This window comes from Parus major, chromosome 3 (genome assembly GCF_001522545.3).
Source record: "Parus major isolate Abel chromosome 3, Parus_major1.1, whole genome shotgun sequence".
NCBI lineage: Eukaryota > Metazoa > Chordata > Aves > Passeriformes > Paridae > Parus > Parus major.
The window spans coordinates 17,233,917-17,261,672 of NC_031770.1; the positions used below are offsets into that span (position 1 = coordinate 17,233,917).

At 42.6% G+C, this 27,756-nt stretch overlaps 1 protein-coding gene across 3 annotated transcripts in view; it reads left to right on the forward strand.

Annotated features, from left to right (window-relative positions):
* Nucleotides 1-4,729, forward strand: part of SUSD4 (sushi domain containing 4) — a 74,362-nt gene extending 69,633 nt beyond the window's left edge. For all 3 annotated transcript variants that reach the window (XM_015622935.3, XM_015622934.2, XM_015622933.2), the window contains exon 9: nt 618-4,729. In XM_015622935.3, the coding sequence (XP_015478421.1) occupies nt 618-646 (29 nt within the window). In that variant the 3' untranslated portion in view covers nt 647-4,729. The remainder of the gene's footprint in view (nt 1-617) is intronic.
* The last annotated feature ends 23,027 nt before the right edge of the window (nt 4,730-27,756 follow it).

Here is a 27,756-nt window from a genome sequence, read left to right on the forward strand (position 1 = left end):
AGGGAGCTTGCCATGTATTATTACCTGCCTTTAAATCGAACATGAACATGTACTGACACGGTTTCATGGAGTTCTGATTGGTGCTGCTCAGGCTGTTAAGGAAACTAGATGGCTTTCCTTGGAGACATTTAGAGAGAGAGTTTCACATCCCACTCTCCATTGTCTCTGAGCTGAAGCCCAGTGTCCTAAATTCAGTGTCGGTGAAGGTCTGGGTGGAGGAAGTGTTCTGCTTTCAGAGGGGTTTGGATAGTTTTACTGATACCACAAGGGGAACAGTACACCCAGGAGAGGAGGAAATTATGGGGCTGCCAGTTAAAGTCCCTGCCACCTCTGAATGCTGCTTCAGTGATTAATGTAGTAGCAAGGATTTTGCATTTAGGTTTTTGTGGTCCCAACTTGTTGGAGAAAATCTGTGTCGTTTTAGTTACCTAATTTTCATAGGGGTGCTAGAGTCTGAGCGGGTCTAGAATTGGCAATATCCCATGTCTTGTTCAGATATTTGCAATTTGCAGTTATGTCCATTTCTGGTTTTATGGAATTGGTAACAATAATACTCTGCAAAAGTGAAAAGGGAAATTTGCAATCAGCAGTCAATGCTATTTCTTTGTTTCTCCTAGAGATTCCTTTGATGGAAGAAGACCCTTAGCCTGCACTGAGTTGTGTCTTCATCACATTGCACTGTTGGGTGACATGAATCATGAGGATTCAGAGATAGAAAAGACTCTCTGTGGATTTGGGGAGGGTGTTTTCCTACTTATCAATCTTCCACGTGATGATATCACCAGGTTGGGTGTATGTCTTAATCCACAGCAGGGATAACAGCGTCGGAATTTGGAACAGCAGCAGTTTTATGAATGAATCCTGGGGATTTGATGAGAGCAGATGTAGAAAAACAACTGTGGCTTTTTAGAAATGAAATGTGTATCTGCATCGCAGAAAGTCATATGGCTCTGTAAGAAATGCTATTGGATTTTGATACTAACTGCCTCACAAAAGCATGTCAAAATATGTAAAGTTGCTTATAAAGACTGCTTTAAATGATCTATGGACCTCTAGTTTATGAAGAATCCTTTCAAGTTTAAAAAATATCCGTACAGAAACACACACAAAAAAAGAGGAAAGATCCTCTTTGACTTTCCTATGATAACCAGGAAATTTTTGATTTAGTTGTTGGTGACTTTGCTTCAGACCATGTCTGCAGAAAATATAACAGAAATGATTGGATTCATATATACTTTGATGTACAATAGCAAATATATATAAATATATATATATATTTAAAAACTCTTAAAGAGAAAGAAAAGGAAAGACTCCCAGGTAACATAACGATCTGGAGATTTTTTTTAAAGGTAAGGCAGAATTTATATAATAGAAAATATTCAAAGTATCAATATTTGTATTTATGCAAGACTTCTGTGACTACATTGCATTTGATAAATACTACTGTAATATGAGAGATCTAGAAGATGTTAAAATTATGAAATACATGCTTAAGAAATGTTGAACTGCTGTGCTTCAACCTTTCTTAAGCTCTTAAATATATATATATATATATATATATATATGCAAATAATCTACAGTCATAGCCCAGAGCACTGCCTTGTCCTGTACATTGTGGTAGTATTCTGAGCCATTATTGTAGAATACTTTTTTAAAAAAATAATAAAGCTGAGTTTCAGTTCTTTTGACTTATCTGACTATTGTGTAGTTGACCTTTTTTTCCCTTCCTCACTTCTTTCCCCAGCTCCTACCTGAAGGTAGGAGGTAGCAGAACACCCGTCCTGTGGCATTTTCAGCTTTACATCCATTATCCAGCTGGAAACTGAGAGTGTGGTTCTGGTTCAGCAGAGCACACGGAATGGGTGCAGCAGTGGCACAGCTTCTGCAGATGCAGTGTGGGTTTTGTTAAGGGTTTGCTCTGCTCTGCAGGCTGCGCCAGAGCATTGTGCTAAAGCCTGCATGAGGGGTTCACTCTGTGGTGTTGCAGGCTATTTGCTCTTTGTCAGGAACATTCCTGGCTGTTTCATCTACTTACTGAAATCTAAGCAGATTTTCTTGTCTTATTTTTGGTATTGTGCAGATGAAACATCCTAAACTGGCAGTGTTTGGAGGAATAACTCACTGTGCGTTAATGACAGAGATTGCCGTCATGTGGGCTAATCCAAACCAAAGGGGAAAATAAGTCTAAGTGCTGATTTTATGTACAAAGTAAATTAATAATATCTCTATTGCTGTAAATAGAGGATCACTACAAGCTGCCCTATTATTTTTTTATGATTGTTTAATGATTTATTTGTATTGTGGTAGCATTTAGTGGCCCCAATCATGAGTCAGGCTAGTGGAATAATAGATGTGCCGCAACCATTCAAGGAAAGTGTTTATTAGCATCCTGTCAGCAACTGTACATGACAGCAAGAAGCAAAAGCAGACCAAAAACTGTGGTGAGCTGAAGTAACTATGTCAATTATCCTATGGTAAGATTGATGAAAACACAGCGATTGGTACTGAAAAATATTCAATATGAGACATATTCCATATTATCCTCATTCTTACTTACACAATATTTGCATTTTTCTTCTCCTGAATTTTCTCAGTTGCAGCTGTATGTTCAGGTTTATCCCAGATATGTATCTGTCAAGGTGTTTGTATTTTCTTGGCTACCCCTTCCTTTTTAGATCTCAAGCTTCCCAGAGGTGTTTGCACAACCAACTGATGCTTGGAATTATCAAGACAGGAATGCTGTAAAACCAACCCTGAAGTGAAGCATGCCCCAAGCCTCCAGTCAGTTACGTGATTTCAGTTTCATAATGCCATTGAAAAGTATTGAATTTACTTTAAATGCCTTATAAAATATTATGAAGTCCATCTTTGCTGGTCTTTTAGCAGCTCGTGAAATTTCATTCCTTATTAAATTTTTTTGCTTCCATTTATTAACTTCTGTTATGAAAGCTTCTTGATTAATATTTGGAGCTCTGAGGTTTTACAGATCTACACTGCTGTGTGTATTGTATTGCAGTCATTTCATTAAGGGAGCCAGACAGGGTAACTTAAGAAATGTAAATTAATGACTTATTAGACCATTTTTATTTTAAGAAGTGCAGAACTGCAAATACACCAGAAAACATGAATGTATTAATTTTGCCTGATAGCCTCTTGATTGCACTGTGCTAAAAGGGAAGAGAGTTTTACCATTTTTTTGCTTATGTTGGATAAGACTTCCTGAAAAGCTACTTTTGGGGGGGATTATTTGAATGGTTGAGTTTAGGGGGTTTTGCATGCTTGAATATTTGGGGGGAAAAGAGAGGACTTTTTTCTCATGCTAATTTTTTTCCACATAGGGCTTGAATTCTCACGAAAGAACTGCCTGCCCCTGGATCCACACCTGTGTCCCAAGCCACAGGGTGACACCCTGAGTCGGGGGCTGTCTCCAGGTGCCCCCAGCCTGCCCAGCAGCCTGGACACCTGGAGAACTCCACAGCTCCCTGGCCTAAGCCCTCAGGATGTTTTTGGGGCCTCAAGAGACAAGAGGGCTGCTGTGATCATGGCAGGATATTCACTGTGTAAATGAGACCAGATGGGAGGATGAGCACATCTTATGCAGATCATAAGCTGTTTTCCCTTGAGCTAACTGGATGTGAATTAAAACAGATCCAGGAAAACCCTTGTTGGTGAGGGGAAAAGCAGCATGTTAGTGAAGATGGACAACCCATGTGCCTTCAGCAGAGAGAAAAAGGGTGTGTACTTTTTCCTGGAGTGAGAACTCCAGGAAAGAAAAACAAGAACTAGCTTCACCCTGCCAATATTTCTAAAAATGAGAAAAGAGGAGCAGAAGTGAGCAATGTGTCAGTCTTCGACACTGACTTACAAACGGGGACTTGACCTGCAGAGTGCTGGGTGAAGGGTGGGGATCCAGGGTCTCACAGGAGCTCTGCAGGGAGTGAATCACAACCTGAGCATGAGTCAACAGAACCTAGCTGTTGTGAAAATGTTAAATGTCAACACAGGAGTGTTTACACAGAGCTGTAACTTATAAAATGCATGAAGCAATCCTTCAGCTGCACTCAGCACTCATAAGGCCTCAGTTACAGCTGTGTGTCAAATGTTGAGCAATTTTTTTCCTCTTCAAGGGAAACATAGTGTAACTGGGTGGCAGCCAAGCAGAGAGAATCAAGCAGAGAGAATTGGAAGAACCTGTCCTGTCATCACAGGTCACAGATTTTGTAGCATTCAGTATGAACATCAGAAGACCAAAGAGAACACAGAAATTCAGTTTTCTGTAAGAAGCATATTTTGCAAAGAAGAAGGATTTTATCCATATAAGTAGGACAACAATAGTCGACTTAATTGAAGCTTGAGAGAATTAGGTTAGATATTGGGAAAAACATTCTAGTCACAGGTTTGGTTACTGGGAGGGAGTGATGGTCTGAAGAAGCTGTAAAAACCTCTGAGAGATTTTTAAAGACTGTTTTAAGTAGAGGCCAGGAAAACACTGGGGGAGATGGACAGTGTGAACTTTGGGGCCCCTTCTCATTCTGTCTCTGCATGATTCCCAGCTTGTGAGAACTATACTTGGCTGATGCCCAGTTTTGCCCATAGACTAATTCCAAACTGATAGTACTGGCACAGTGGTCAGCGCTCATCCAAACCAGAGCCAGAAATACTCTCTATTCCACCAACAGCAGCTTTCATGTAGCGTGGGCTGAACTCCAATAAAATCCTGTGAATTAAACCCTGTTGCATTGAAGTGACATTGATTTCAGAATTTTGTTCTGTGACAAATCCAAACTTGGGATTTTCTGGTCTTCATGTCTGTCTTAGGCAGTGAAATGAATGCAGCCCTTCTAATACTCCCTGCGCATGAGGTGAAGTAAATCCTCTCTTGGCAATTATCTGAAGACACCTATTGAGTTCAATGAGAAACAGCAGCTCAGGCAACTGGAGCACAGAGCCCATTGTCATGTTTATGCAAAACTTGCTTCTCATGCCCAAAAGCTGTTTGTTCCTCCCTGCTCTGTGCTGTGGATGGCAGCACAGCTTGGCATGTCAGCTGTCAGAGGGGGAGAGGCACATCTCGAGCTCCTGTTCTTGATCTCTTGTGGATGCCCAGGCATGACTTGGGGGCAGAAAGAATTACAAAGCAAGTAAACACCTGTTCCAAACCCAGGGGAATCTCCCATAGTCAAGGACACATCCAGTCCCTTCGCACAGCTCCCAAAGGAATTGTACTACACTGGAGGGGAAGCTCTGTGGTGGAGGGGAGAGGGGCCCTGCTTTGCCTATCACTCTTCCAGGCCAAGGTGAACAACCAGAATAGACAGACAGCTCCTTCCCCCATATAATGTATATAACTTCATGCATTCAGATTTCTCTCCTCACTACTATTATATATGAATTACACATTATATATTGTATATTGTATATTATATGATGTAATAATTATAGATTATAGGTTATTTAAATATATATATACATATATATAAAAAAAATACCATATATATATATATATATATATACACAATACTATTCCAGTGGCACACAGCCCATTCTTCCAGCCCTACATTTTCCAAGACAGGAAGATAGGTTATTTAACAACAACAGAAAGGGCTGAGATCGAATTATGTTCTGTCCTGGTGTCAGAGCAGACTTTTAATAATTCACAAAGACCCCATAAAGAAATTGGATGGATGAGGCTGACTGGGATTACTTTTCCTCAGCAAGGCAAAGGGGCCACCCTTCAGGGCAGGGGCAGCTGCTATGTGAGGACCTTTTATAACCCAGGAAAATTGCATTCACCTGCTAAAATATATTAAGCAAAAACTTGGAGAAAGAAGAAAAGACATTTAAATTTTTATAAAGTCCAGGGGACATGGATAAATTCCCCATCTTCTCCAGTAAGAACAGAGGGAGCTGTTTCCAAGTCCTGGAGCTCCAGCAGCCCTTTTCCTTCACCTCTTCAATTCTGCCATCAGACTGGTTCTGCTTACAATAAGGGCCTTGGTTTTGGTTTGGATTCACTTTTTCCATTTTATGTGTTTGCCTTCATTTCTCCTCTGCTTATCCTTCTATTTGCTCAGGGTTTTTTGTTAACTAATACTGCTGTTCCAGTTTCATTTTGCCACCCCAGTCATGCTGGGAAGCAAAACAAGTTGCTTAATTGCAGTGCAGTACCCAGCAGGACACTTTCCCTCCTGTATAAGAGGTTGCTCTTATTTGTCTTGCTCATTTAAGTTCTCAGCAGAAAGGACAAGAAGGGACATGGAGCTCCTCATTCTGCTGGCAAATGGTCCATGAAAATGGTTAGAAAGAGGCACTGAGGGGAGCCCACATTGCTTAGTGAGTGCTGTGTCTATGCCTCGGTCCCAGGACTGCCAGCTCACCAGCTTTCACCAGGCCAGTATTCACAGGTGAGTGTGAATGCTCCTGTAAAAAACACAGTAGCCAAGGGTTTTAAGGATCTGCTAATGTTTTAGGGTGTTGTTAAGGGAATACCTTTTTAAAGACCCCCTCCTTTCTGAAACTGGTGAGCTCACATCTTCAGAAAATTGGCACTGATACGGTCCAGTTAGGGCACACAGGGTGCACAGCAGGTCACTTCATCTGCCTGCTTCCTGGTGCTCCAGTATGAATTTCTTGTCCCCTGGATATCTGCTTGAACTAAAGAGTTGCCAGTTGCTGAGCTGTCAGGTTCACATATTTCCCTTTTTCTTTTTTTTTTTCTTTTTAACCTAATGAGGCTGGATTTATTTTTAACATTCCTTATTACCATCCACTTCTGACTTCCATCCATCTACTGCTGAGTACATGCTGCTCTTGCCAAAGCAAGTGTCTTTGAGCAGCTCTGTGAGCCCCTGGAACTGTGCTGCCCTGCAGGGGATCGCATTTGCCACTGTTGTCCCTTCTATTAATTCCATAGCAGCACATGCTGCTCGCCCGCCTTGTTCGGTGCTCTCATGCTAATAACTCTGCAACCAGTTGTTATTTCTTTCATAACCATTACCATAGCTGCCTGTTGTTAATAATTCAGGGTTAATTACTTACTAAAAAGTTTAGCAGAACGATTTAGCTTCACTTAGCCTGTTCATTGATGGAGACTATAAATGTCTGCTCTGTCACTGATAGAGCCATTACTGGAGTTCAGTATAATTGGCTTTTACTGAAGTGCCGCAGCAAAAATGAGGCTTAGTCCAACTGGCAAAGGGAGCTGTCTGCTTGTACACCTCCACTGGATTTTGGGCAACCACTTGGGAAGAGAAGTGCCACAATAACTTAGCAAGTTTTCTTACATATCCATTCACATTGCAGCAGCGTGCAGTGTAGACAGAGCTACAGAATTGCTGAAGCCTGGCATTAAAAAAGACATCATGACAACTGTAAAGTGTCTAGCTTCTCAATTAGGCCTAGGGTGCCGGGCTGATCTATCACAAATGTGTCTTATCTGGGGATAGGCATACCTACAGCAAGGCTTAGATGATAGTATTCTCTTTGGTTTATGGAAAAAGTGGGAGGAAAAATTGCCAAGAAGAAGCATCATTAAAGATAATGATGCCTCTTCAGTAAGTTTTCTCTGGCCTGGGAGGCTCCTTTTCCCTGAATTTTTGAATCTAGGAGCTGTTGCAGACAGAAGGCTCTGGATATACATGCTGCTCTCAGTTTCCAGTGAAATGAATGAGAACTGGGACCCCTTTCAGCAACGAGCTCTGTCTGACCGTGCAGTCAGGAGTCCCCATCTGATTCTCAGAAGCAGAAGAAAGGCCATGTGTTGCCTTCCACGGGAAGGCAGGGTTTAGCATTACACTTTAGAGCTAAACTGGACTCTGGAAAAGTCTACCCAGATTTCTGATTTTACTGACAGCGTTTGCTGTGGTACTGTGATTCATTTGAGTCTTCACAACACAGGGCTGTGCAACAGGGCAAGCCTTTGGTGCTCTAGGCAAAGACAAGCAAGGAAAACTAAGACAGTTTCCCTCTTAGATACTTATATAGCACTGCCTTCACCTTTGGATGCCTGAGTGTCCTAAATATGCCTACATATTTTCGTATTTCAAATTATGGGCAAGAATGTGATTAACTGCCCCCCTGACCTTCAGTTTCTTCATTGAGGCTGTGTCCCCAAACTGTATTTTATGTCACTAAGAGACAGCAGAAGTAAATCAAATATCTGCCTCCTCTAGAATATATAAAAAGAGAGGAAATCAAATGAGAATTCAAGGAATGTCATGAAATGAAAAGACAGGAAAGGAAACATAAAGATAAATAAAGAATAAAATAAAATTTAAAAAAATCTTAGGAGCAGTTAAATTGTTGAAATGGACTGGAGTGAACTGCAGTGCAGTGAAATGAACTGAAAGTTACTGAATTATACTCCTTGAAATCTTGAGATTTCATTTAATGAAAAGAAATTAAATGAGAAATCAAGGCATGAAGTGAAATGGAAAGACAGGAAAGGGAATAGAATGAAGTAGAATTAAATACATATAAAAAAGAAAATACTGAAGGGGAAATAATGAAATTAAATGGAATGAAGTGTAGTGAAATGAACTAAAACAAAATTATATTTGTTCAAATATTGTGATTTCATTTCCTTGCATGAAATGAAGAATTTTGCATTCATGAAAGGAAATTAAATGAGAAGCCAAGGAATGAAGTGAAATGAAAAGACAGGAAAGGAAATAGAATTAAATTAATTAAAAAAAATAATTGTGTAATGAAGGAAAAATAATGGAATGGAATGGAATGGAATGGAATGGAATGGAATGGAATGGAATGGAATGGAATGGGATGGAATGGAATGGAATGAACCTTGCTGAAATGATACTTATTGAAATCTTGAGATTTCATTTCATGAAAGGAAATTAAATGAGAAATAAAGGAAGGAAGTGAAATGAAGACAGGAAAGGAAAAATACTTAAATGTAATAAAATGCAGAAAAAGAGAAAATGGTGAAATTACATGAAAACTGTTGTGATTTCATGTTCACAACCTCCGGACCAGACCAGCTGGGAGTTGTGTGGCAAATAAGGATGGGTGTGCCTGGGTTGCCCAAAAATAAAGAACTTCAATAATGCATAAAATAGCAAAGGGTAGAAGCTGTACACTGTATGGCATCAGCCTCAGAAGACAAGGTAATGGGTCAAACATCACAATATATGTGTAACACAAGCAACCAATCATGAAGGAGAACCACAAACACTACCATATGTGGCAAACATACTTATCCAGTCATTAAAAAGAATTGAAAACATAACCTTTTATAGAACTAACATATTAGCATAACTATATCCACAATCCTGTTTTCTTCATCATAACCTACTAGATGTTTTCCATGGCCTTAAATCAATACTTAACTCCAGATGGCCAACTTTCACAGAAAAAAATTAAATTAAATGGAATGAAGTGTAGTGAAATGAACCAAACCTTACTAAAATGATACTGCAATCTTGAGATTTCAATTCCTTGCATGAAATGAAGAATTTTCATTTTACTGAAGGGAATTAAATGAGAAATCAACAAATGAAATGCAATGGATAGAAAGGAAATATAATTAAATGAAATTAAATTTAATTGATAAAATATAAAATTCTCAGAGAAATTTAAATCAATGAAATAGAATGGAATGAAATTAAATTAAGTGTGGTAAAATTGTATTGGTTTAGCATTGCCTGGTTTTGGTAGTTGGTGGGACTACAGGAGTGGCTTCTGTGAGAAGCTGCTTGAAGCTTCTTCCATATTTATTTTCCATAGCAGGCCCAGTTCCTGGTGATTCCAAAGATGGTCAAGGCTGGGCCAATTAGAAATGATTGCAAATCCTCTTAGGTTTTTGACTCAGCAGTATTCAGCACTGTCAGATCTTTGTATGAGGATGTCCATCAGGCCTGGCTCTGTGAGGCAGTGAGTATTTCCAACTCCCAATCATCTCCAAAGTGAGTACCATTGAAAATTAAATAAATGTTTTTTTAAAAATAAATAAATCAAGTTTAAGAGTAGTCTCACTGTTATGTTGTCCCCATGCATTCATTTTTCTCTTCACATTAGTCATGCACTTGAAGAACAGGAAGTTCATAATAGGGAAGCCAAATCTCATGTTCCTAATTTGGACCCTGGAAAGAAATCCAGCTGGTAAACCAGAAAAATATTAGCCCATGATTACACTGAAATCTCAACACTTAGTGCAAGATGTGTTCATAAATGCTTTTCCTAGGAAGCAACAGCCTCTGCCCTGAAATTACATATTTAAGCTCTGTGTAAAAGCTTTGTTTACTGAGTGAGAAAGGCACAAATCCCAGGCTGCTGGTCAGAAAGAGTCCTATGTAATCATCAGGATTACACCAACACAACAGTTCAAAGACCTTTGACATTTGACGAGTATTACTGTTTTTTACAGAGTGAAGAGAGCTTGGACCTTAAAAGGAAAGTGAACTGAGGCTTTGATTAGCAGAGCCACAAAAACAGAAATGAAGAATGACTTTGGAGAGCCATAAGTATACACTGAAAGCTTACGGGGAAATTGCTGCCAAGCAGGTTGTGATACATTTTAAATTCCAAATGTAGATGGACTCGTATTTGCAGATGCCAAACACCACTGTTTCTATATTACTTGAAGAAGGTAGGAAATGCAAGAAACCCTGAAAAGCACAAATTTTTGACAACTGGCAAATGTTCCACTTGAGCAGCTGCTTTACCCCTTGGCATGGTCATAGAGAATTGATTCTGCTCTCTTAGAAACAACAGCTGTTCACTGCTGAAGTCTATTTCTGGATTTGCACCATATACTTTAAGGGCAAAGGAGACAGAAGTTTATACTGATTAGCCCATCTGTACTGGGCTTTGACCCACATAGCTCCATCAGTACCAGTGCACTGGCCACAAAAGCCAGGAGCAAAGGTGACCAGGCACCAAATTCTCTCAAATGTACAAAGAAAACAGTATCAGCAACATGTGGGGTGACTGAAAATGGCAAGCATGCTCTTTTCAGGCAAATATTATTTGTGAGGTGATAGTTGCTTCAAATGTGAGTCACAGAAGTTTCTTGGCATCTACAGCATCTCTCTTTTCTTTAGGCAGTGATGCTCTATGGCAGGAGCAGGTGTAGATAAGAGCAGTGTTTTAGGGCTTGTGCTGATAGCACAAAATAAGCAGAAACTGCTGTCACATCAAAACAGGCAGAAAAAATACAGGAAGAGGCCATACAAAAGTGAAACACATTTCATGCCTGAAAGGTTGGACTTTCAGGTGTAGATGAAGCCAGAAGTGATGTGGCATCCTGCTCCAGGCACTTTCTCCAGTTACTTCTGGCTGGCAGGTGCTGTCTGCATAAGATCAGGAGTGCAAGGAACCACTTAGTGGAGTTGGGCTAAACTGGGCGAGGTGGAAGGAACTGCAGAACACCTGCTGCATTTTTCTATTCTCTACTCACCCCATCAGTGTGATTCCCTGCTGTGGGGCAGGAGCTGGAGTGGATGGCCATCTCTCCAGACAGGGCTATGGTGCCCACTGGGAAGCACAGCCTCTGGCACAGCTCTCTGGTGGGTGGGTCCTGCTTGTCTGCACCACTCTGGGACCCCTCCTGCCTGGACATATGTCGCCCTGAGAATTAAACTTTCTGATCTTGTTTTCATAGTTTCTAGCCACTTTCCCAGGAAAGTAACTATAAACATAGATGTTTATACATTCCATTAAAGAAATGTCTTTTGATGGACATTTCTCACCACCAGTGTGTTTGGGAAGGTGGAAACCTAACTATCCAGTCCCTGGTCATTGTCAAGAGTCTATAAATACTGGAGTCAAGGAAATAAACTTCTTCTTTTTCCCTGTCATACATTGAGCCGTGTCTGTGTGAATCATTTTGTGTTCTACAGTGACAGACATAGGAGCCAGAGGCAGCAGCAGCAGCAGAGAGGCTGCCACCCAGCAGTCCTCCCTCTTGAACAAAGGAGTACTTCCATCTGCTTCTTGGTAAAAATGTGATCTAGTATTGAGACTTCAGGTTATTATTTTAATGCCTGCAGGAATCTTTCCATGTGAAAAAAAAAAGTTAAGGACTTTTTCTCTAGGATGTCACATGCTTTGCTACTAAACCACTCTGGAGATCCTTAAATGAATAATGTTCTGGGAGTGCAAGAAATGATGTGCTGGTTTTACGCTCTCCTCATCCCTTGTGTTTTTGAGTGGCACAACATGACATGTTGCAATTCATGTACCCTTTTTACATTTGGAGAAGTGGCCAGGAGGGATGGAGCCAGCCATCCTGGCTGAGTGTGCTGTTGTTGACTGACACATGTCTCAAGTGCCACGGGAGTCACAAGGATACAAGGCTGTCGTGGAGGTGCTGCCTTTTAAATCCGAGCTGCCTGCACAACCCTGGCATATTGTCAGCATGTCCAGTTTTCAGTTTCATGGGAAATTTCTTCTGGTGTTACCAGTGGATTTTGCTTTACCTTCAACTCCCCTTTTTGTTAATACTGCAGAAACTTATGTCTTGAGGCTCTCTCCTGTCTTTCCCAATCCCATGTGCACTGTGTATTCCCAGGGGGTTTCCGCAGCAGAACCTGAGCTTGCACGAATGCTTCATGTGTACTCTCACATCCCCGTGCCAGACAACTGAATAACATGAAAGCTGTCACAGGTCATTTTGCTACAGCCCCAAAGCTTGAAAGGCATTTAGGTTAGAATAAAACCAGATTTCAGCTCCAGTCAGCCTTTTTTTGCAGGATACAGGGAACAGCTGGCTGGTGGATGTTGCCCGAACAAAGGTCTCCTTCTACTCCAAGTGGCCTCGGGGGGCAGCTGCTGCTGCGTCTGGCTGGCCTGACAGCAGGGCCCAAAACAGGGATTTATCCTGTACAGCTGTGGAGGTCAGACAATCCAGGGCTGTATTTTATCCATAATGAACTGTGGGAGTACATTTTTCTCCTACAAACTACTCAGATCTGGAAGAGAAACAGAGCAAGCTGAGCCAGTTCCTCCATCACTATCCTTTTGCATATTTTTACCTTGGGTTTAAGAACCTAAACCAGGGTAAGCACAGCTCTGAGGGTTTCTTTTTGCCAAGATCTGACCATGTTAGTTTCAACAGAGAAACTTTGCTTTCAAAACCTCAGTTTCAGTGTGTGCTAAAATGAAAATATAATCCTTTTCAAGCTAAAATGTAATATATTTAATTATTCTTATGTTGAGATGGATAGAGCACTTTATTCAGTTGATCAAGCTTTGCTCAGTTAGTCTTTACTGAACTTACTTTTCTCTTCTTTGCTCAAATTAACACAGTCATATTTGTAACAGAAGTCAGTGGTAGCCAAGGCTCTAAAGGCAGATAAATGCAAAAAACTGCCTCTCCAAAGCCTTTAGTCTCACTAAGAAAAAAGTTCACAGAAGGAGACTGAGATCAAAATCAATGCTACCTAACCCAGGAAAAAATTAATTTGCAGAAGTTCATTTTGGAGCCTTCTAGATACATAAACAGAGAATAATTAAGTTTGTACATGGAGAATTTTATCTTTTCTTATTCTCTCCATTATGTGGACAAATTGTTGAGTTCTTCTTTGATAAAAATCTTTCTGTAACACTTTAATTATTCCCAAAATACTGTTTTTTCACCCTGTCCCTTTTTTTTTCCTTAAAGTTAGAGGTTTATTAAAGAGATCATAGATTTTCCTATGTTAGTTATGAAATCCATATGAGAAAAAATCAAATCATTCTTGGCATTTATTATGATAATTTTAACTGGGACTCATAAGGTAAAGGAACTTAATGGCATTAGCTCTGCAAGATCTGAGAATGTGCATCTCCAGAAATAATGACCTTATTACAGCGTTGATCTTGTGTGGGTGGAAGCCTGGTTTAGAAGGAGCCTGGGGGAAATGCTCATGTATTTCACCTGCCTATTGTACATTATAGGTGAGCTCAGAGGTACAATAAGATACACATTTGGTAAGTGTCTTACATGTAAGAAATGGGTAATTTAATGCATTAATCACTGGAGTGCAATTACAGGCCTTAATTTAGAAGGTATTAGTCACTTGCCATAGATAACCTTCTGTGGCTATTAGAATTTCACAGGCTGAGTATATTACACCTGGCAAATGTCATTTGCACAACCAGCACACACAAGGGGCTGGTTTTGGCTGGAAGCACTCTTTTTTTTCCTATATTAAATCCACTCTATTAAATACAAGAGAGAGCACCTGTTTGGGTCTTATTTCAATAAAGGCTATATCCTGGCTGCATTTTAAGGGGCTTATAAAGATTGCACGTTATGTATTTTATGAACATGTTTAAGATGGGGTGGGATACACTGGAAATGTTATGAGCACATCAGTAGAAGACATTACAGCTGGTGATAAACCCTGGCAATAAACAGCCTATTAACCTGGTGCAGTCTTTATCAAAATGTGAGACAAATAAGTATAAAACCTGTTACAGCATTTACTGATCTTTTATAAATGAGCCTTCATATATGGTATTTTCTTGAAATTACTAGCATGCTTAAAATTAGGTCTCTCAGTGCTTAATTTCAAGAAGCTGCACAGATCTAGGAAACAGTAAAATTCTGTAAGTAATTGTTCCTAATTTTTGGTGGTTTTCCCATGCATATTGGAGAGGAAATCTTTACCCCCTCTATCTCAATCCCTTTTGGTGCCTGCTAGATGTCTAGCTCACTGTGTGTATGTGACTTGCATAAGACAAGGGAGGAGCAAGAAACATGTCTGCACTTAACAGAGGCACCTTGGCAGGGAGACAACTTTTGTTTTTGTTTCCATAATTTCTTTCAAGTGACAGAATAGCATGAGAGGGCTGTGTAGGTGTGCCTTTTGTTGTCAAAATATAACATGCAGGACATCCTCATCTGCATCATTTGGAATTGTATTATTTCCTCTGTGCTAGAAGGCACTGAAAGGTGTCAGCACACTGCTACAGAAAATACAGCTGCATCAACAAACAACTTGGCTGTTTCTTTCCTCTCTGAGAGAGAGAACAACCACAGTAGCTGAATATTTTGGCATCTTTATTTTAGACTCTTGTGATTTATGCACATGAAGCCTGGAGGTTTTTAATAACTGGATCAAAAAGATTTAATCCAAAAGTCGTCAGCTGTAATAATGGTGTGCAGGCATCGTTCAGTGACAAATCAGCCACTGCACCAACCCCAAAAATGTTCCAGGCTGGATTCTCAACCCTGACTTAGTAAGAATTTTGCAGAGAAACACTTGTGTAAATTCATGACCATTTGTTAGCAGCAGGTGATTGTACAACAAACAGCAGTGAATACATTGCTTCCATGCTAAAAATGTACATTATGTATTGAACAAAAAGGTTTTCAAAAATTATAGCCATGAAAGGATAACAGTCCTGCTTACCTGCTGCTTCAGCTGCTTCTGAAGTTTTCACAGACTAGAACTGGCTTAGCTGGCACCTAAACTGTCACAGCATTTCAGACCTTGTTTTAGTAATGTCAATATAAAATATCTCAGCCTTTTAGGTATATGGGCTAACAGCTGGAGGCCCAGGCTGACAGGATCTACAAAAACCGAGATGCTTCCCACCTGCAAAAACTGGATTATAAGTGAAGTATCTACATCAGACAATTGTTTGTGGCCTGTGAACTGGGTGCAAGCATGGTTTAATCATGATGCTGGCTCTTACTGTCACCACATAAAAAGAGGTGCTGTGCTGGTAGACTCAATAGAAAAGAGACTTACTACAGGCTTATTGTCTTTTCTTACTCTTTACAGCTAAGAGTAATCCTGAAAATATTCAGAACTGGAAGTATCCAGTTTCCTCTATTCAACTATAAAAGGGAGCAGCAGGACCAAAAAGAAAATAAGTTATGTTTTTGAGCATAAATACCACAACCATTTCCTCACGTTGTAAATTTGCACAAAACTATTTGCTGCCAGATCCTTCTCTAATATCCCATGTGTCCTCAAAGAATTGTGTAGGACTTTTCCTGTATTTGGCTTTCTTCAATTCCCTGTGTTTTCTTAAAACATGCTATTCCAAATTTAGCCAAATTACTTGACTTCAAGGCCCCATTTTTTGTGGCCTTAGGACTGTTTCAGTGCCAGATCTGTCACCTGATTCAATGTAAGTAGGATATATCCCAGGCAACCAGAGAGGTGTACTAATACAATTTCATTTCATCAATTACTACTCCCGTCTCCTCAATTCACTTCATTCCCTGATTTCAAAATTTCAATGAGTACAATTTTTGCAAGGTTCTATCCTTTTCTCTGCACCTCGTTTCATCCCAATCCATGCCATTGGAGTTCAAACTGGATTTGACCAGGTGGTTCCCTTTCCCTCTCATTAGCCACTGAGGCTCAGGAAGGGGCTTCCTCCAGCTATTGGAGATGCTTTAAGGAAGGCTCTAGGGAGGGCAGTGGCCAGGAGTGGGCAAGCAGGGGCCTGGCATGGTGGTTCATGCAGCCAAGGTAAGCAGGCTGGGTTGCAGTCATCCTCCTCATTGTGAGGTTTATATTTTGTGTTGGGATTTTGTTTGCTTGGGGTTTTTGTGGGGTTTTTTTTGGCTTTTGTTTGTTTGTTTTGTTTTTTGTTTTGTGCATTTTTGGTGCGGTTGTTTGTTTTTTTTGTTTTTTTTTTTTACCCCAGCAATGGTCTCCAAACAATTAAAAGCTATGGCTAGTAAAAGTGTACCAACCCAAACAGACTCTCCAAAGGAGGATTTGTCTGTCCAGGCCCCTTCCTGTAAGGATTGTTTGAGGCTGTCAGTAGTACAGGGGACAGTGCAAAAGACACCCTCATGTAGTGCAAAGAGGTGAATGATCTCCTCTGTCTGGTGCCAAGCTGAAGGAAAAAGTAAAAAGAATTAGGAGTATTAGGGAAAGCGAAGGGGAAATAGACTGGTGGAGTTTTACCCTTCCATCCCAGAAAGAAGCCCCCCAGGAGTCAGAGGACCCCCAGTGCCTCTTACCCTCAGGCAGGAGGAGACCTAGTAGGTGAAGGGGAGGGGAAATGGATCCCTACTTGGCAAGATAATAAAAATTCCTCTGGACCCCCACCACCTACCCAGGTGCCATTTCAGAATAGGTCTGAAGCCTTGGACCCAGAGGGTCAGCCAGGTGCCATCAAAGAAAATAATCTGCCCAGAGAGCCTCCCAATTACATTTTGTCTGTCAGATGGATCACGACCTCTAACATTAAAAAGAAAAGAAGAATAGTAGGTGCCTCCCTTCTGAGGGGAACAGAGGGCTCTGTATGTTCCCACAAGGAAGTTTGCTGCCTCTCTGGGGCCTGGGTATGGGGTATCAGCAGGAGACTCCCTAAGCTGATTCAGCCTTCTGATTATCACCTCCTGCTGATACTCCAGGTTGGCAGTGATGAGACTGAAGAATACCAGGGCAATTAAAAGGGTCTTCAAGGCTCTGGGTTGATTGGTTGATGGGGCAGGAACACAGGTGGTGTTCTGCTCAGTCCCTTCAGGAGCAGGGATAAATGATGAAAGGAGCAGGAGAACATACATTATCGACTAGTGGCTTAAGGGTTGGTGCTATGGGCAGAACTTTGGGGTTTTTTATCATGGGGAAACATTTATGACACCTGGCCTACTAGAGCCAGATGGGCACCATTTAACTAAGGAGGGCAAAAGGATTCTAGCCCACGTGGGGGCTGACTGAGAGGGCTTTCAACTAGGTTGGAAGGGCAAAGGGGATGCAACCAGGCTCTCCAGAAACAAGCCCAAGGAGGGTAAGCCAGAGTCAGGGGTGAAATCAGCAGCCCAGCTGAAATGCGTGTACACTAATGCACGGGTAATAAACAAGAGGAGCTGGAAGCCATGGTACAGCAGGAAAGCTATGATGTAGTTGCCATCATGGAAATGTGGATGACTCACACAACTGGAGTGGTGCAATGGATGGTTTACAAGCTCTTCAGAAGAGACAGGCGAGGAAGAAAAGATGGAGGGGAGGCTCTATGTATTAGGGAGGCTCTTGATGCCATGGACATTGTGATTAACAATGATAAAGTGGAATGGCTATGGGTAGGAATCAGGGGAAAGGCTGACATCCTGGTGGGAGTCTGCTATAGACTGCCTAATCAGGATGAAGAGGTGGATGACTTCTTCTATAAAGAGCTGGTGCTTGTTTCAAGATCACCAACCCTTGTTCCTGTAGGTGACTTTAACCTGCCAGGTATCTGCTGGGAGCTCACCACAGAAGAAAAGAGGCAGTCTAGGAGGTTCACAGAGTGTCTGGAGGACAATTTATCACAGCTGGTGAGCAAATCTACCATGGGGAGTGACTATGCACAAACTGCTGTTTGCAAACAGAGATGGGCTGGTGGGAGATGTGGTGGTTGGAGGCTCTCTGGGGCACAGTGATCATGAAATGATGGAGTTTTCAGTATTTGGTGAAACAAGAGGGAGCATTGAGAAAACATCCACGCTGGATTACCAAAGGGCAGAATTGGCCTGTTCAAAAGAATTACTTGGTGAGTACCTTGGGAAGCAGCCTTTGAAAACAAAGGAGTCCAGGAAGGATGGGCTTGCTTCAAAACAGAAATCTTGAAGGCACAGGAACAGTCTGTCCCTATGTGCCAAAAGATGAGCCAACAAAGAAAATGACTGGCCTGAATGGGCAAGGACCATTTGAAGGAACTAAGGAGAAAAGAAAATGGGTGTATCACCTCTGGAAGGTGATGTTAACTCCCTTAAATGTTTCCAGTATCTCTGGAAATGTTTAAGAAAGTTGCTAGGGCATGTAGGAAAAAAATAGAGAGGCAGAAGCCCAGTTAGAACTCAATCTGGCCACTTCTGTGAAGGATAATAATAAATATTTTTATAAATACACTAGTGGCAAAAGGAAGGGCAAGAACAACCTCAATTCTCTATTAAATGTGGGAGGGAATTTAGTAACTGAAGATGAGGAAAGACAGAGGTGCTTAACACCTTCTGTGCCTCATTTTTCAACAGGACAGGTTGTTTCCAGGACAACTGGCCTCCTGGGCTGGCAGATGGTGTTGGGGAGCAGAATAGCCCCCCTGTTATCCAGGAGGAAGCAGTGAGAGACCTGATGAGGCACTTAGATGTTCACAAGTCTGCAGGACCAGATGGGATCCACACTAGGGTGATGAGGGAGCTGGCAGATGAGCTTGCAAAGCCTCTATCCACTGATCATTTATCATCAGTCCTGGCTCATTTGGGAGGCCCCAGATGACTGGAAGCTGACCAATGTGATGTCAAGAAAGGGGGGGCCAGAAAGAGGATCCAGGAAACTACAGCCTGACCTTGGTGCCTGGCAAGATTATGGAACGCATCATCTTGAGTACCATCACGTGGCACCTACAGGATGGCTGGGGGATCAGAACCAGCCAGTATGGGTTTAACAGGGACATGGTCATGCCTGACCATCCTAATCTCCTTTTACAACCAAGGACCCACCTCGTGAATGGAGGGAGGGTGGTGGATGTTGTCTACCTGGACTTGAGCACAGCCTATGACACTGTCTCCACAGCATCCTCCTGGAAAAGCTGGCAGCCCACAGGTTGGAGAGTTGCACTCCTCACTGGGTTAGAAACTGGCTGGATGGCTGGGCTCAGAGAGTGGTGGTGGACAGTGCCAGTCACAGTGGTGTCCTCTAGGTATCAGTGCTGGGGCCAGTCCTGTTTAACATCTTCACTGATGGTCTGGATGAAGACATTGAGTCCACCATCAGTACATTTGCAGATGACATCAGGCTGGAAACATGTGTCAATCTGCTGGAGGATAGGAGGGCTCTGCAGATGGACCTGGACAGGCTGGACAGCTGGGCCAAGTCCAGCAATACGAGGTTCAACAAGTCCAAGTGTGGAGTTTTGAACTTTGGCCACAACAACCCTTTGCATCGCTACAGGTTGGGGGCAGAGAGGCTGGACAGTGCCCAGGCAGAAGGGACCTGGGGGTGCTGGTGACAGCCAGCTGAACATGAGCCAGCAGTGTGCCCTGGGGGCCAAGAAGGCCAGCAGTATCCTGGCTTGGATCAGGAATAGCGTGGCTAGCAGGAGCAGGGAGCTCATTCTTCTCCTGCACTCGGCACTGGTGAGGCCACACCTTGAGTGCTGTGTCCAGTTCTGAGCCCCTCAGTTTGGGAAGGATGTTGAGACACTTAACCACATCCAGAGGAGGCAACAAGGCTGGTGAGGGGCTTGGAACACAAGCCCTATGAAGAATGGTTGAGGGAACTGGGGTTGTTCAGCCTGAGGAGGCTCAGGAGAGACTTTATCACTCTACAACTCCCTGAAAGGAGGCTGTAGTCAGGTGGGGGCTGGTCTCTTCTCCCAAGCAACCAGTGACAGAATGAGAGGACACAGTTTTAAGCCATGCCAGGGGAAGTTTAGGTTAGATATCAGGAAAAATTCTTCACTGAAAGAGTGACTGGGCACTGGAATCATCTTCCCAGGGAGGTAATGGAGTCACCATCCCTGGAGATCTTTAAAAAAAGACTGGACATGGCACTCACTGCCAAGGCTTAGTTGATGAAGTGATGTTAGGTCATAGGTAGGACTTGATGATCTCAAAGGTCTTTTCCAACCTAGTTAATTCTGTGGTTCTGTGATCCCATTCCATTTTATTGTTTTTACTTTGGTGCAAAATTTCCTCTTTCTTTTTCAGCATTTCATTTTATCAATTTTTTTTCCTGTCCTTTTGTTTGACTTCATTCCCTGATTTTGGGATTTCAGTAATTATAATTTTGGCAAGCTTTAGTCCGTTTCACTGAAACTCATTTCATACCAATCCATTTCATTGTAGTAATTCCATTTCCAAATATTCTTTTCTTTATATTTCAATTGCATTTTATTTTATCATATTGTCATTCCAGAGTGTTCCACTTTCTTCTCTGATTTCAAAATTTCATTTCCATTCATGAAATGAAATTCTTCATTTCATGAAAGAAAACAATCTTGTGAGTTCAATCAGGATAAATTTGGCAAGGTTTGGTCCTCTTACCTACATTTGATGTCATCCTATTCCATTTTATTGGAGGTGGCACCCCACTATCAGCCAGTGCGATTGGACATGAAAAGTGGCCATTTTCCATGTGAAAAAAACCTTATTCCTCCAGTGTCTTCTGGTCAGCTCAGAGGTGATGTTTGGGGCTGCAAGGGCAGTCAGAGTCCTAGTTGTCTAGCTGTCCTCCAAGCTTTTGTCTTGGAGAAATCCTGTGATATTTGTGATTTTAGGAGGTGGCACCCCACTATTGCCAAGGTGCAACTGGATGCTAATAATTACCATTTTCCATAGGAAAAATAACTGGTTTCCCCAGTGTCGTCAGGTCTGAGGTGGCATTTGAGGCTCCAAGGTCAGTTGGAGTCCTAGTTGCTGGCAGCTTTTATCTTGGAGAAGTCCTGCAATATTGTGATTTTAGGAAGCTGCACCCCACTGTCCATGGATGGCACTGGACATGAATACTGGCCATTTTCCATTGAAAAAATCACTAGCTCCCCCAGTGTCCTGGGGTCAGGCCAGAGGTGATGTTTGGGGCTCCAAGGGCAGTCAGAGTCCTAGTTGCTAGCAGATTTTGTCTTGGAGAAATCCTGTGATGTTTATGATTTTAGGAGTCTGCACCACACCGTTCCAATATACAATAGGAAGTGAATAATGGCCATTTTCTGTGGGAAAAACAACTTGTTTCCCCAGTGTCCTGGGGTCAGCTCAGAGATGTTGTTTGGGGCTCCGAGGGCAGGCAGAATCCTAGTTGATGACAGCTTTGGTTTTGGAGAAATCCTGCAAAGTTTTCAGGTTTTTTATGCGGCGGCCCACTGTTGTTCCGTGTGACTACATGGGAACAGTGGCCATTTTCCATGGGAAGAAGAACTCATTTCCCCAGGGTCTGGGGGTCATGTCACAGGTGGTGTTGGGGGTTCCAAGAGCAGGCAGAGTCCTAGCTGATTGCACCTTTGCTCTGGGAGAAATCCTGCGTTGTTTGTGAATCCAGGAGGTGGCACCGCAGTAGACTGGATACGAACAGTGGCCATTTTCCATGGGAAAACCAGCTCATTTCCCCAGGATTCAGGGTGAACTCAGAGGTGGCCTTTGGTGCTCCAGTGGAAGCCAGAAATTTAGGTATTGACAGCTTTGGTCTGGGAAAAGTCCTGCCAAGTTCACAACTTAAGAAGGCAGCAGCATGCTTTTGGCCACTGTCTGCTGCTCATAAAATCCCATTGACTTTTATACTTTTATTGTTTTCACTTCATTGCAAAATTTTCTTTTTTTTAAAGTATTTTATTTCATTAATTTAATCTCTTGTCTTTTTGTTTGATTTAATGTCCTGATTTTGGGGTTTCAGTAAGTATAATTCTGCTGTATTTTTGTCCTTTTCACTGTACTTCATTTCACTGCAATCCATTTGGTTTTAGTGCTCCATTTCTTGAAATTCCTTTTTTTTTTTTTAATAGTATTTTATTTCATCATATCTCCTTTCCAGAGTGTTCGTTACACTTTATTCTTTGATTTCAAGATTTCAAGTGCAGGGAAATGGACCAAATGTTGTCAAATGGATCCTCATATAAATCGCAAGATTTCATTTCCTTTCATGAAATGAAGAATTTCCTTACATGAAAGGAAATAAAATGTTGAAGTCAGAGAACAAAGTAAACAAACTGACTGGGGTGAAATTCTAATGAAGTGAAATTCAGTTTAAAGAAATAAAATTCTGGAATGAAGTGATTGTAATCCAACGTAATGAGATTACATGAAGCACTCCCCTTTGCATGCCTTTTGTAGTTGCAATGTCCCTGGAGGTCTAGGCTTTATGGTATGCTATCACTTATAAGTACTTAATACTTAATCAGTATAAGTAATTAAAGGTGCATAACACAGATTAGTAATAGGCACTTTGGTGTCATCTCTGGCCCAGTTGATGCCATAGAAAGCAGAATAGCTTAGGCAGGAAAGAGTAAGAATTTCCTGTCTAGATATTCTCATCATCTGATGGGATTTCAGGGGACATCAGGGACAGAAGGAGAGCTGACATCCTGTTATGAAGAGGAGGGCTCCAGAAGGAGCAATCTGGAGAGGGGTCCACAACTTGGTGTGACTTGCAAGCAAGAGCTGCCTTAGGCTCTTAATTCCAAAAGAGTTTGAGATTTATGCAACCCCAAGAGAGTTGAGACTAATTTTACTTAATAATCTTATAACATGGCCCTCAGAGCTGCATTTCCAGCTGTCCAGATTAGGTAACATTTTGTTTAACAAGATGTGTGTTTTAGATCCAGTGCTTTAGGCTCCCATGTCTCCCATGCAATGTTACTGAGTCCCCAGCTCTCTCCTGTGGGTCTGGCCATGCGAAAGTGAGCACAAGAGTTATCTCAGGGGTGGTCATTTTTTCAAACAGCATCAATTTCCAGAAATTTTATCTAAATGTAACATGAAAACCTAAATTACTGTAATTCTTTTAAAAATGGAAGTTACCCTGTCCTCTCTTTTACCTCCCCTTTTCATTCCTGGATTGCTCTCTAAGAATTACAGTAACAGGCAAATAAATCACTTCAGTTACAGACCTATAATTCAATCCTAACTTCTTTAGGAAGCCTAAGTATTCCACTTAGTATAAGGTAACGTAGGAAATGGAGTATAATGGCCATTAAAAATATGATCATAATGTGAGTGGAGGATCACCTGCTTACAGTTATCTTGGGTCAGAGAAAGTGCAGATCAGAGAGTCAGCAGTACTGGAGGTAAGAGACAGAGATGTGCTGGCTCTTTCTGAAAGAAGACTAGAAGAAACAGCTCAAGCACCAAGCAGCTGGCGAACACAAATGTTCACCTTTCTTAGACTGAGATGAGTCAGCCTGATCATCTCCTATAGATTAAAATGTAGCAAAGCCCATAAAAGCTGCCTCCTGTGCTCTGGCTCTGCATCCCTCAGTCTGGTTTTCCCTGGCCTGACCCTCTCCCATGGAATATGGGATGGTTTGGTTTGCAAGGGACCATAAAGAGCACCCAGTTCTGACCCCTCTGCCATGGGCAGGGACACCTTCCACAAGACCAGGCTGCTCAAAGCCCCATCCAACCTGATCATGAACGCTTCCAGGGAACAGGCTTCTCTGGGAAACCTGTTCCAGTGCCCCACCACCTTCACAGCGAAGAATTTCTTCCCAAAATCTAATCCAAATCTAATCTAAATGTTGCCAGTTTATAGCCATTCACCCTTGTTCTACCACTATATGCCTTTGTAAAAAGTCCTTCTGCTCTCTTGTGGCCATCCTTTAAGTACTAGAAGTGCTCTAAGGTCTCCCTGGAGCCTTCTCTTCTCCAGGCTGAGCAGCTCCAGCTGTCTCAGCCTGTCTTCACAGGAGAGATGCTCCAGCCCTCTAAGAATCTTTGCGACCATCCTCTGGATCTGCTCCAACACTTTACTTCCTTCTTTTATTGCGGCCCTAGAGCTCGGTATCCAGCAGCCGATCTTGGAAAGGCAGGGAGGAAAATTCTGCTGGGGAATTTACCTTCCAGTGCTCCTTCACTGATGATTCCACCTTTTAATTTTTTTTTGTTGTTGTTGGGTTTGGTTTTTTGTTTTGGTTTTTTTTTTCCCCGGTTCCATACCCATGTAATCACTGCTTCCCTGTACTCCCTACCCCTGCGGCACCCCAGCTCGCCGGCTCTGCCCTTTGTTGACTCTGCCTTGCGTGAGTGAGCAGCTCGGCCGCGCAGCTCCGTCTCCCCGGGGCTGTGCTTTTCCCTCCGGAGGGATCCCCGGCAGGTGGAGGAGGCAGTCCCGAGGAGGCAGTCCAGTCCCGAGGAGACAGTCCGGCTCCAGCAGCCCGGTGTGTATGCGGGAAGCGGGCGGGACGCGGGGCCGGGCTGCGGGCGGGGGGGAGCGGCAGCCCCGCACGGCTCCAGCACTGCCCACGGAGCTCCGAGGAGCAGTTCCAGCCTCTACCCACCCTCGACAGCCCCTCTTTCCACCGGCCCTTTAAGCCGCCAAGAAATAAGGTTCTCCACCGCTAGGAGAAGGTTTTGGCAGCACAACTTCTCGTTTTTCACTATGGAATTGAGCACTCATTCGCTTTTTCCGCCCCCGCCTTGAGGCGGACAGGGATTACTGCACTCTTTATGGGGGGAAAAAACCTAGATCAGTGGGGTACAAAGTCCCCAAGAGTCACAAAGGTGTTGGAGGTGGGACTTGATAAGACAGGGCTGCATCTGCACCTGGCCTTTGAAGAGCTCGGTTTGTGGGGTTTCAGCAGCTCCTGGACTTTCAGCACTTGAGGACCAAGTGTTTTGCTTTTGCAGACAGCCAGCAGTGCCCAAGTCTGGCAGGGCTGACTGGCCAGCATCTAATCTGGCTACACGGCATAGGTGTTCTCAGGTAGGCAGGTTTCTAGCTCAGACCTAGCATAAAACACAGCAGTGTTGTAAAATGGAGCAGTGAACTGTTGCTGTTATTTCTTTAATTCCGTGACTTACAGCTGGGAGCATTCACCCAGGTCATGGGAGAGTTCAGTCCACAGATCTTTGCCCGAGGATGAATGAGACATATCTCTTCTGCTTAATTTGCAACAGGCTAATTCTGGCCTCCTCTGGCTTCCTTGTGAAGCTGTGTCATTATGTAAGAACTTTCAGAAGCTGAGTGAGGTGGTGAAAGACAGGAAGTAGAGGGCAGGGCAAGAAGGACCTCCAGAGTGTTCTCTGAGGGTTGAACACATGTGTTATCAGAATATGGAAGCAGCCCAGAGCAGATCTTCTCTTTTCCTTCCCTTGGCCCCATACAAAGCATCTCCCAGCCTGTTATTAGGCTGAAACATGTATTTGATTTAGAGAATCTTGAACATTTTTCACTCAGCTGGAAGAGATATAACAGAAGAGGAGAGTGCCTCCTGTCCAAAATAACCAGTGCTTCCACAGATAGTGGGTATGAGCATGAAAAAAGGGTTTGGTGTTGCATTGTGAAGAAAATAGAGCTGACTGCAGCTGTTTTACTTGACAGATTAAATTGCTAAATAAAGACATAGCTGGCTTTCTCTCTGGAAAGACCTGGGTAGGGAGACAATTTAAAATATAACCTCCATGGGGATTTCTGTTTTGGCAATCCCTCAGTCTCACCACAGGTCTTTATGGATTCAGAAATCAGGTGCATGCTCTGGATGCACTGCATGCAGGGTGTAATTCAGTCTCCTGCTTCCACTCTAAATGCCTTTCCTGCAGCTCAGCCTGTGTTCTTCCTGGCTGGGTTGGAACTATCATGTATAAGGATAATCAGTAGATAAACAACTGATCTGGGATATAGGCAGGTGAGCCCTAGGAGGACGCTCCTGCCGTGCTGGGAGCCAATGGAACACCAAGAGCCTCCCACAGGAATGGTTTCAGGAAGGCTACCAGCTACTTATCCACCTTCTTCACTTGGTAGGTCTTCATTTCATCACAGGCTCGACAGTACAGAGTTTTGTCAGCCATACTAGTGAGTGAAATTTTCACAATTTTCTGCTCCACCACTAAGAGCAAATTCAAATTCATTCAGATCTAAAGCCTATTTCAAATAAATCCAAACATCTCAATTCCAGGAAAGTTTGGAGCAGGTTTCTAATTTTACCTGAAAGCTGGGCAGATTTTATCTCTCTTTGTATTATATTTATGGTCCTTTTGTCACTGGAGCAGCTTGTTGTCTTTTGATTGCTTTTTTAAAATGCATGTGCAAAAAAAATACTTGCAAAAGTGAACATCTCTTACAATTTGTTCCATTTGGCTCCACACATTCAAGAATCTGTTTCCATACTTTTAAAACAATTCTTTAATAAGTAATGTGCCCAGATTTGATCCCAGAAGTGCAGGAGTGGTAACCATGTCATTCCCCCTCTGGCTGGTCACTGTTACTCATCTTTGCTGACTTCAGGCTAACAAACAATTACCACTGTTTTATGCCTGACAACTGCTTCACGGGCATGACAGCAATGATGAGCTTTATAAAAAGGTGAGACCTTTAAAAATAACTGTACAGAGTTCTGCTTGTGTTGCAGTCTGAATGCTGCTTCTCCACTTCGTCAAGAATTCGCTGCTTCCTGAAGAATTTCTGTCTCATCTGTGAAAGCTGGCTTCCTGTAACTTAAAAACTTGACTGTCATTCCTAAGACTCCTTTCCTATTATCACTTTGATCTTTTCCAGGTGAGAGCTTAAATCCTGGCTGCTTCTAATTATCCTGCAAACAGAAAAAAGGAGCATTGTGTCCCTGGGCTAAATCCACTTTGTGAAAAACACAGTCCAAAGTTATAGCAAAGAGGGAAGGGAAACTAACAGGAAAGAGACTGTTTGTTTGTCCCCCAGGGTGGCTTCTAATGTAGACCAGGCAGTTCTCACATGACAGCTTTCAAAAAATAAGGAAAACATGGGCTCAAGATGTGAGGTAAGAATACCTGAGTGGTGACTGTGACTGCCCACAGGTGGTTTGTGCAGCTTTGAACGAGTGTCACTGCTGGAAAACAACAGGAGCAAAAAATTTGGCAAAAAAAATTAAATAAATAAACAAGAAACCTCACCAAACAAAAAACCCCAAACCTCCAAATGAATCTTCACTGTCCTCACTTGAAGCCCTGCTTTGTTAGGACCTGGAAACTGGTTGTTGGTCCTTTTCTGAGGCCCAGCTGAGGTTCTTTCTGCCTTTGTGGTGTCCTGTGACACACAGGGCAGAGCTGGGCTGTCCAGGGCTGGCTCCTGGGCCAGTGGCCAGTGCTGGGGCCTTACTGGAACAAACCCAGCTGGCTGCTGGGCAGGGAAAAAGGAGCAGACTGGCTCTGCTCAGCAGGGACACACTCAAAACAGTGCTAGAGGCTAA